We start from the raw sequence: 10,635 nt of genomic DNA, 5'->3' as shown, positions 1-10,635 counted from the left end.
CTTGTGCTAAAAACATTAGCATGTTGTATTTGTGGGGAAAATGTGTCCAGATAAAGACAAGTGTTTGTCTGTGAATGCTGTGAGTTATAGTGAAGCTGATTTGTCTCTAGTAAGCCATGTTTAATGTGTGTTTAATGTGTGTTTTGAATCAACTAAACTTTACAGCACTTCACAGAAATCCTGCCACTGACTAGTGTTATGGAGGTGTAACTGCAGAGTGACACAGACACACCACTGCACAAGTATAAATGCTCACAACGGCGTATAAATCCTGCTCAAGTTTTAATCTGCACCACTGGAGGATATTTAGCACGTCCGTGTTGCTGACACAAGAAAGGCTTCAGACACATATTTGTACACAGTTATAAATGTTGTATCACCTTTAATAAAACGCTTCAAGATTTGTGCCTCTCCTCCTCCTCTCACTTTGCTACATTCTTTCCTGTCTCACCTGTCGTCCTGTCTAATAATTGAATGCAAAAAATAAAAGGGATGCAGTGATTTATCAGCAAACAATGGTAATGGCTGATATCCACCCACACAACTGTACTGTACTGTACTGTACCACCTAACTGTACTTCATGGATTATAAGACAGAGCTGAGTTGGTTATCATTGTATTTGTTTATACATAATCGAACTAGCCGCTTGAACACATCTGAGCTCTTGACTCACCTCCTTCTGTGTTGTAGCAGTAGGAGGTGTAGTGGCCAGAGCCGAAGCCCTTCCCATGATGCATCACCACAGCTGAGAGGTCGTAGAGGAAGTGCTTGGGACGCGGCGAGCCTGCTGAGCTGGGGCTGCTGGGGCTCGAGCAGGGCACACCTTTGGGCGAGGGCTCTAGGCAGCAGTAGGGCTCCATGTTGAGAAGCTGGTCGAAGCTGACGTGGACTCCGATCTTCTCCCGATGGTTCCGCCCAGACCACCTGAGGACCAATCACAGGACAGAAAACAGGTCAGCCACTGAGCCAATATTACACTATTACATAGAAGCCTTTAATTAATACTGTCAGCTTTAATGTAGCTCATAGTTTACACAGATTTTCCCTTGTGTGCATGTCCTTGCGCTTTACTTTTACAACTGGAAAGTGAATTTCTTGTTTACATTTTGGGACTGATATATCTCAAATAAAACAAACAGAATTGAATTGGCGACAGACATTGGCCGACTGTGGTGTAACATCACTATACCTGAAGCGTTTGAGGTGAAGCCGCAGGACCTGAGGCAGTTTGTGGACCATCAGCTGTTTTTGTGCTTCAGTCAGGAGGACTGGTTTGGAAGAGCTCCGCCGTCGAGCAGCTGCAAATAAGAGAAGAGGGTAAACACGCTATACGAACGTTACGTCAACCAGCTTTGCTGCATTCTTGTGACCAGTGGCTACACGCACTGGAATTGGCTCGGGACATCTGTAAGTATCACATAACTTTAATTCAGCTCCTTTCACTGAGATTATGACTTTCACAGCTGTAAAGTGTAATTTGGGACAAATGTGTAAATATTTTCGGTGACAGCAAATTTCCAATGTGGATATTATCCGAAAAAGAGACAGTATTAACCTCCTAACTCTCTCGCTGCCACTGGTATGATTCAGTGTTAGTTTAATTAATGAAGATTATGACTAATAAATGTATGTGTGTGCTGTTGACAGGAGCGCAACATGTACACCAGCAGTGATTGACACTGTGATTGTTTTTACTCAAGCGTGGTGGATCCTTGCACATGACATTAGGAGCACTAGGAGGAGCTGCAGGAGCTGTCTCCTTCAGGATATAGTGACAGTTTCAGCAAATATGACAAAAACTTTTTCTTGTAAAAGCTGCCCACTGAACCACGACACAATTCAGCAAAAAGCAGGGCTGCACAATGTGTTGTTTTTTTAATCACCACAAATCCAACTTGGCAATTAACAAATCTTGACAACTGCCATTCTGCACTTTGAATATATTAACAACATACTCAATTACATCGACGTCTCTGTGGGTGCTATTTTGTCTGATTTGCGTCACGCTGTTTACTCTGCTGCCAATCAGACGGAGCCCTCGCAGTCAGGTATCAGTCTAAATCTAATCTGTATGCATGCGAGTGAGGTTTATTTGATCACTGCTGCTGTGCCACTCTCTGCACCATTGAAAGAGGAAAGTATGACAAAATGAAGGCAGGCCCAAGTGCAAATGCCACAGAGCAACTGGTGCTAGAAAAAAACAACAGCTATCTTGCAATATTTTGGACACAGGAGAAACCTGGCACGAGCACAGGTATTGCACAAGCCTGAGTCAAGAACTGAGTACACTTATCGCAAGTAATATTGTCACCGCAACAGTGGACGTTACCATACAGGGCTCTAGACTGTGATCATTTTATGTCTCTGCTAACAGTGACAGAGTGACAGCTGACTCATATAAACAGGATCCGGCGCAGGTTTAGTGTGAATCAACAGGTCTGCATTACATAGGCCTCTCAGGTGTATGAAATGTCTGTATCCTCACTGTGCTGTATTTTTATCAGCTACGATCACATCACAAGATCTGATCTCTCACCATATCCAGGCAACTTCTCACTTCTCTTCCTATCCTTGCTGTTTACATACTCACACAACGGACGGTGTATGATTACACCCAGTATCTACTGTTACTAACGGCAGAACGTTACCAGCAGAACCACCAGGTGTTTGAGGATTGTGATGTTTAAAACAACTTCACTAATATCTGCTGCCTTATATTCGACACAGCTTTGCTCGTTCAACGGAGCAGCTCCAGTCTGTGTTCAACTTTGCCTGTTAGAAGCCCAGCAGCCTTCAGAGTTAAAACTATAGCCCCTTTTACACTGCCAGATTTTCCGCGAATGTCGGGCTGTTTTGCCGGATAGCTGCGAGCGTTTAGACACACAGAGCTGGACTGGCGAGTTAATACGAGGTGCCTAATTTTCCGCCTTGTAGGGTAGTCATATTGGCGGAACCCTTTTGGTTTAAACAGAACGAGGCGCCCTTCCGCCATGGGAGGAACTGTTGATGACGCCGCATGTGCGACCCACTGGCGATGGATATACAGCTGATAGCAGGAATTAGCGAGCAGCTAGTAGCAAGAGGGAAACGCAAACCTGACAGACACTGTAAAGATGAGCAACTGGGGAGACAAGGAATTGCGCGCCCTCCTTGTCCTCACAAACAAAGAGGCTATTAACCCTCAGATGACGGGGACGGTGAGGAACCGGCCGACTTATGAGAGAATCGCCGAAGGACTGATTATGTCACACGCTGAGCTACACGTTTTGTTACTTGCTCACGCCCCCCATTGCCCCAAAAAAGGCGCATTCTGTATAATCACAAGTAGGTAGGTGGCAATTTTCTGCACTCCCCAATTTTGTTTTTTTAACTGCCAATGCTGAAAAAAGACTGATTGGGCTTTCCTGCAAATTTGCACAACTCCTGATTAAAAAGGGCTATAGACACAGACAACCATTCACACTCACGGGCAATTTAGAGTCACCAATTAACCTGCATGTCTTTGGACTGTGGGAGGAAGCTGGAGTACCTGGAGAAAAGCCACGCTGACACGGGGAGAACATGCAAACTCTGCACAGAGGGGCTCCCCTGCCCTTGATTCGAACCGGTAACCCTCTTGCTGTGAGGCGACAGTACTAATCACTGCACCACCGTGCATTATAATTATTATAGTAATGAAAAAAGGGCGCGATCAAATCATGTGCGGATATCACCCACTGAGGAAGTTGGTAGCATCAGTGCTTACAGTGGAAAAGTTAGCGTGGAGCCTGGCATATTTTCCTCATATCGTGCAGCCCTAGCAGAAAGCCCACAACTGTACTAAATCAGAAAACCTCCATTTAAATTACATTTAACCAGCATGGCTTTTTCAGGATTCCAGACAAGTATGAACATGTCTTTTAAAAGAACATCCAACATTTTAGGATGATTTGCCATGTCACACAGTGTTAACTTCAACCTTTATTCACAAGAAAAACAAATTCAGGACATCTTGGGACAAGCTTAATACAAAAAGTGGAGTTGGACAGGGAACAGAGAAGACAGACGCAGCCACAGCCTGGATTTGATGTTTATATTGAGTGTTAATGTGTTAATATCAGTGTCAAGCATCTGAGTTAAAAGATGAAGTGTGTGTGTGTGTTTACATGATTTAAACTCACAGTTACACTGCTCACAGGCGTAGATGTTTCCCTCCAGCGCTTCAGTCTCTGTGAACTTGGCCAGCATTTCCGTCAGATGGCACGAAGCCTGAGCAGCCGACTCCCTGCTATTACTGTGATACCGCTCGGGGAACTCCAGAGACAGATCCCAGAATGGCTCCACAGTGTTGGAGCGATGGTCGCAGGCCAGGCATGTCACCTGCATATCAGAGCGGGGGGAGATAGAAACATGAGGAGGGTAGTGATAAATTATACGTACGATCTAATAACATTCTAATTGTTATAACTGCCCTGACCATCCTGCGTGTCTGTCTATTTACACTGCATCAACAATATAAACAATAAATGTGATGCAAAGCCACGAGGCTGAGATCCCCAGAACCCGTACAGACACACAGCTCTCTATTCAGCCACAGCAGGTGTCTCAGTGTGTGCTCAGCCTGCACAAGTAGACACTAATCTCTTGTCCTCATACTAACTCTCTACACTCCCCACGTTTCTCTTCCATCAGTTACTTGAAGCGATGCTGAGCTTCGGCGGTGTCTAAATACCGTCTATATCTAAATACTGTCATCAGCTGATCATATGTCAGTAAGTGCTAAAGCAGGTCTGACAATCTAAGCACATACCACACAACAGAGTACATTATTTACACTAAGAAGTGAGTCCTTTTACTTGGAAATATTTGCGTGATATGAGCCTGCAATTTCAATTTAAACTTGAGCTTAAACAACATACAAAGGGGGTAATTCAGTTGTATTTCTACAAGTGTATGGGCTTTAATTGAGGTGTAGTTCATCAAGCAATTACAGTGAATAGAACACCTCATTAACAACTCAAGTGAATGTGCATTATTCAAAGGTTTTGACAATATTTAAAGGAATAATATGCAGGATTTTCAGTAATAATTTGTAAACATGTTTGCCAGTGAAAGTAAAAGCCAACCCTAGACTCACTCTCGTTTGGGGTTTTGTCTTGCTATACTTTTGATTTTTGGCACTGTGTCCCTTGAATGTGTGCGGCTTATGTTCTGGAAGGTAGTCACACCCTTATTATAAAGCTCCGGCCTCAACTGAGAGCTGTGGGGTTACATGCCTATAAATGTCCCGAACATAGAAAATAAGGACGTGGGGCAGAATCTCTGCAGACAAATACACTGCCATACACTTCTACTGTGTCATGAGTGACGATTGAGTCTATACAATGCTTTTTAGGAAACTCTGCATGGTATATATTCAAACTATAATAATGGCCAGAAAGGTTAGTCAGGATTGGACTGCAGCTTTAGTTAGGAATATCAAAAAAGACTGTTTAAAATGCCCATCACTGCTTCCAAAAGCTTCAGGTGACTACAACCAACAGCCCAAAATAAAACTGTATTCAGTTTAGAATGATAAATGACAAATAAATGCAGTACATCCTCACAGTGGAGAACTAGAAACCAGACAATACTTATTATTTTGTCACTATTTTTGCAGGAAAAATGACTGAATCAGTTAGTGGCAGATTATTTTTATGGCGACTGACAAATCGTTCAGTGCTGTTTTAACGTGGTTCAAGTTTGAAAGAAAAACCCTCACCACCTCAACCTTAAAAATATACTCCAAATGTAAGATTAATGTCAGAGCTGGAAGCTTAACCTCTACTTAAGGCTTTAAAGTGACAGATCAATCCATCAAGGCCAACTGAATCTAACTTATAAATTAGTAACAAGAGTTCAGTCAGAGCTGATGATGGCTGTGGAATTATCAATGAAGATCTGAGTGGGTTCATGAGTGCAGGGTTCACAGTGAGTGAGTCAGATGAAGCCTGTGCCCACTGCTGAGTTAGCCGATGGTTCAGTGAAGGTGATTGCAGGTGTGTGTGTTTGTGTGAATGTGTGTGTTTCATACCTGGCTGAGGAGCTGGCCATGAAAGATGGTGTTGACCACACTGAGCACCTGCTTGATGAGTCGTTTCTGAGGGACTCCCGCAGTGGTCGTGTGCTTGCCGGTGCTCTCCAGCTCGTGCTGCACTTTGTCCAACAGCTCGCACAGGAACTCCTGAGCGTCCTGCTGAGCGTAGCCCCTGAACGCCGGGATCAGCTGCCACACCGAGTGGAGCATGGCAAAAGGTGATACCAGCGCCCACTTGCCAGACCACATCACCTGGAACAAGGTGTGCAGCTCGTGGCAGAGAGAGATGTGCTTTGAGCTCGGCTCTTTGGGTTGTATCAGCTCCATGCTACGGGCCCGGGAGGCCCCGCCACTCAGCCCTGCCCCAGAGCCTGAGCTGGCCTGGAATCCCTTCCTTTGGGTCAGGGGTGTCTGGGACGAGGCCTTCCCTGCCAGTTGGCCGTGGACGGCAGATGCCAGTAGCTCCAGTGCCTGGGTGAGATCCAGGCGCAGAAAGCACTCCCTGAAGACATGAAGGTGGCTCAGCACCTGCAGGATGGAGTTCATATAACAGGTGTTACCTAAATTCCTCAGACCCGTCACTCCAGGAGTAACCGTAGGGCGCCTTTTAAAAGGTGAGCCACCCTGTTTGGTATTCTGCTTGCGGCGAACAGGTGTTTGGGCAGAATGGGGGGTTGCTGAGGGTGTTTTGGGCTTGGATTTGGTGGTAGAAGAACGGCTCCGGGGTTTAGGAGGTGGTTGGACCTTTTTCGTCCGTCCACTTCTCTTGGGAGTGGCAGTGGCAGTGGCAGGGCTACGAGTCCTCGGCCTGCGGGTGAGAGGAGGGGGCACAGGGCTTTTTGTCTTGTTGCGTGACCTCCGAGACGGTGTCGTTGCTGCAGCATCTGCAACTCTCTGGCTCTTCTTACGTAACCGGCGACTCTTCCTGAGAGGGGCATTCTCCAGCTCCTCCTGTAGCTGCCTCTTTAGAGCCCGCCTCCTCTCCCTTGCCTCCCTTTTCTGCTCCTCCTCCTCCTCCCTCTGTCTCTCTTCTTCCTCTCTCTTCTTTCCGCATTCAGTCAATGAAAACCAGAAGCGAAAGACACGTCCCATAAGCGCCCGGCGACGATGCCAAAGCGCAGTAAACATCCTGTCCTCGTCTCTAAGCTGCAGCTCCCGGGCACCACATGGCATGATGGCTTCGACGGCAGCACTCGCAGAGCGCAGGGTGCGCCCACTGCGGGTAGTAACCTCATAGCGCTGGCTCTGGATGGCGCTGAGCGTACTACGAAGCAGCTTCAGGTCTCCTGTGGCGTTATCATTCAGGACATAGTCATCACACAGATAACAAAAAACGTAAAGTTCATTAACCTCCATAGCCAATGGGTGGTGCTGCTGCTGGAAGTGCTGCAGAGCATGTTCCTCGATGTAGCGCCCGCACGCCACATGAGCACAGCCCAGGCAGGCCCATATTGACTCGCTGGTGTTGCAGTCCACGCAGTGCCACTTCTGTGGGTTGAGGATGGAGTGGTCTGGGGCCAGCCGCAGCCGCCCCACATGCTTACACCTGTCCATTACACACGCCTGCCTGCCGAGCTGGCTGGCTGGCTGTGTCAGTCAATAACTGACCGGCTGCGTGTGAGTCTGTATGTGTATGTGTTTCAGCGTTTCACACTGGCTTCATATCACCATGGTGACCATGGCGAGCTGAGAAATGGTACCCTCCCAGGGCATCGTGGCTTCTAGAAGGGAGAGAGAACAGATGTGGTTAGTCAAGATGAATAGAAGGAATTTAAAGCAGGTGTTTTGTCCTTTACAACAGAGGGAATTTGATCCAAAACTTAGAATAATTAATGTATCGTCCGTATTTGTTATTATGTCGCTGTATTGTTTGACCATCTACCTCTAGAGACCAAACATCTAGCTGTATTTTTTACCATTATGACATTCTGTTCACTTCCTGTAAACACACAACAAAATTATAATCTCAACGTCATTACATCTAACCTCCAGTGACTCTGTTTTATGAGGCTATAGCTACACACAGTAAACTGCCAGATGGCGAGCAGGCTTCAACATTTCCTCACAGAAACATGGGCCAACAGTAACTAGTTGATAAACAGTGTTGAGTGTTGCCAGGCACTGAAACACAGAAAGGTGTGTAAGTTAACGTGGGCTGTTGAACCTATATGTGAAACCATCGACCAGACAAACCTTTGAGCTTTTCCTGATAGTAACTGAGATACAAAAGCAGACGCAGCAAGAGTAGTCAGGGTGACTCACAGCGATATGAAAATATATTACTCTATCAAAATTTTCTAACGTAATGGAGAGCTGATAAGCAGTACAGGAGCTCCAGATGAAATCCCAGTGTTATTTAAGCTTCTGGCAGTGGGAGAGTGGTCCAAAAACACAGATCAAACAATTTGGTTTTAAGACGATAAAACTCAAAACCCAGCAGTCAGTCACCACTCAACCTTTTCACACCTCTGGCGGCTGGTGTGCCTCGGCTGAGAAAATGGGGGATCCTTGAGTAGGCTATCAACACCCCCCAACCACTGTGGTCAAAGAAGTAAGATTATCCAACAAAAAGGGGGGCTGAGCTTGCAAGGTGGTGTACCCTTTGTCTGCGTACAGGACTACCTTTGCTGGGGAAAACAGGGAAAGAAAATGGCATAGGTAGCACAGACGGAAAGGGCAGACCGGAACATGGGAGACATGGGAGGGCAAAGTTTCTAACTTCAGCAATGTCTGGTTTCTTTCTACTGTATTGTCCCTTCATTCCATTAGGCACTTTAAAAAAGCAAAACAAGCCTGTTTGAAGGCGTTTAGGGCAACGTAGGCGTTTGTTTACCTGCTATAATGTAGGAGTGGGTGTATATTTATTCAGTAAATGTTCATCAGATTGTGCTGCCATGAGTGTGTGCAGCCGCTGTGATATAAATAAAATCTCAGTGCTGTCAGGGATCCAAGACAGACCCTGTTGAGTTGATAACTAACCTTGGGTCTTTCTCAGATTGCCAAATCATAGAGCATGAAATCCTCTCGGGTTGATTGCTCATATGGCATGATGATCAGCAGTAAACGTGCAGAATAACGTGGCAATGTGCTGTCATTGTAATCAGTAACTTCAATGTCTGATTATCAACACTGTAGATTAGAGCAATCACCATGTAACTTCATGAGTAAAGTCGCCGGCTTGATGTGTATACAGTGACGAGTGAGATATATCGTAATCAGTGTGAAAACTCTTAGTAGAGTTGTTCCAGTGTTTCTTATGTCACTAAAGTTTTATCACCAAGTTAGCGCGCTTTGCCTTGTTTGTCCTTGTGACTGCATGGTCTCAAGTGGCTGAACACCCCACAGCCTTGCGTTAACACGGGTTGCATAAGTCACAACGAAACACTACCAGCTTCTGTAGCCGTTCGACAAACTGTGCGGCATTACAGCAAACCGAGAGACGTGATAAAGACAGTCCAAACAGCCCAACTTTTAAGGAAGGTAACCTCCCCGGCTAAGGTTAGCGAGCCCCCGCTAGCGTGTAATCGATACAGCTATGTGGAGTTGCGATTACAAAACACTGAAACCACACATTAAGAAAATCCAAACCGCTGTAAAAACATCACAGAATAATTGTCTAAAATGGCGTTAAATATACGTACACACAGACAGGCGCCACGTATGTCAGCTCTGTCATTTTGATTGTATTTACTGAAGAGATTAGTGAGCCCTATCTGCCCGGCTAACGTTAGCCTAGCATGCTAGCTAGTTAGCATTAGCCTGCCAGGCTAACTGCGATAATCCTAACAAGTTCATGCGTTAGCCGGAGGTCAGCTCTCAGCGGCAGCCTCGGCTTTAAAACCGACCGACCGGACATGTTTTAACGACAACAGGCGTATCATCGGCTACACTGTTAGACATTAAATGTGATAGACTGAGTGAGAAGAGAAAACAGCATACCGAGCCTCTCCTTCACGGCAGTAACTCCTCTGTTTCCAAAATGATCGCCATCTTGTCAGTCCCTGTCGCGTGGTGTTGGCTCGAGCGCGTCCTCGATACGTGACGTTGTTGTTGTTGTTGTTGACGGTGGGGGGGGGGGGGGGGTGAAGATGTTCATTTATCTTCTCTTAAAACATTTATTATGTATTTAAAGTTGTATTATATTCTTGCACAACTATTTCACTCCTGTTTGGCGTTTATTAGTTTTGTGTCGGACTGTAAAATGTCAGTTTTACTGTAGTTTAAGTTCTATTTTTAATACTACTTATGTCAGTTGTATGATGGTGCTTTAGTGTGTCTACATGTAGGACTGTTAGTTGTTGTTTACTGTGTGTTGTGACACAATGTCATTTTAATAAAAATAGAGAGCCTGAGAGTGACTGGAGAAAATCCCCGCTTTCCACTCATAATGATAAAAATAGAAGTAATGCAATTTTATACCATTAGAGGGAAGTGTTGGACCATTTACAATCAATGTCCCAGTGACTTTCTTACCACAGACATTATTGCCAAACCAGTATTTGTGAATAAAAATATTTTGTTTCAAGTCAGGTCAGTTTTATTCAAAATTAAAAGCCGGAGAAAAAGCAGCTATTCAAGT

At 45.4% G+C, this 10,635-nt stretch overlaps 1 protein-coding gene and 1 long non-coding RNA gene across 2 annotated transcripts in view; one reads left to right on the top strand and one right to left on the bottom strand.

Annotated features, from left to right (window-relative positions):
- usp44 (ubiquitin specific peptidase 44) overlaps window positions 1–10,071 on the bottom strand; it is a 14,198-nt gene extending 4,127 nt beyond the window's left edge. The window contains exons 1-5 of the mRNA XM_050036827.1: window positions 9,996–10,071; window positions 6,054–7,777; window positions 4,162–4,360; window positions 1,191–1,299; window positions 675–925 (exon numbers count right to left, since the gene is read on the bottom strand). Of these exons, the coding sequence (XP_049892784.1) occupies window positions 675–925; window positions 1,191–1,299; window positions 4,162–4,360; window positions 6,054–7,610 (2,116 nt within the window). The 5' untranslated portion in view covers window positions 7,611–7,777; window positions 9,996–10,071. The remainder of the gene's footprint in view (window positions 1–674; window positions 926–1,190; window positions 1,300–4,161; window positions 4,361–6,053; window positions 7,778–9,995) is intronic.
- Window positions 1,275–10,635, top strand: part of LOC126385250 (uncharacterized) — a 44,254-nt gene continuing 34,893 nt past the window's right edge. Inside the window, exon 1 of the long non-coding RNA XR_007569412.1 lies at window positions 1,275–1,408. This is a non-coding gene — a long non-coding RNA (uncharacterized LOC126385250). The remainder of the gene's footprint in view (window positions 1,409–10,635) is intronic.

Source organism: Epinephelus moara, chromosome 23 (genome assembly GCF_006386435.1).
Source record: "Epinephelus moara isolate mb chromosome 23, YSFRI_EMoa_1.0, whole genome shotgun sequence".
In the NCBI taxonomy this organism is placed as follows: Eukaryota; Metazoa; Chordata; class Actinopteri; order Perciformes; family Serranidae; genus Epinephelus; species Epinephelus moara.
Note: the sequence above shows the minus strand (reverse complement) of the source record. Positions and strands in the feature narration are given on the sequence as shown.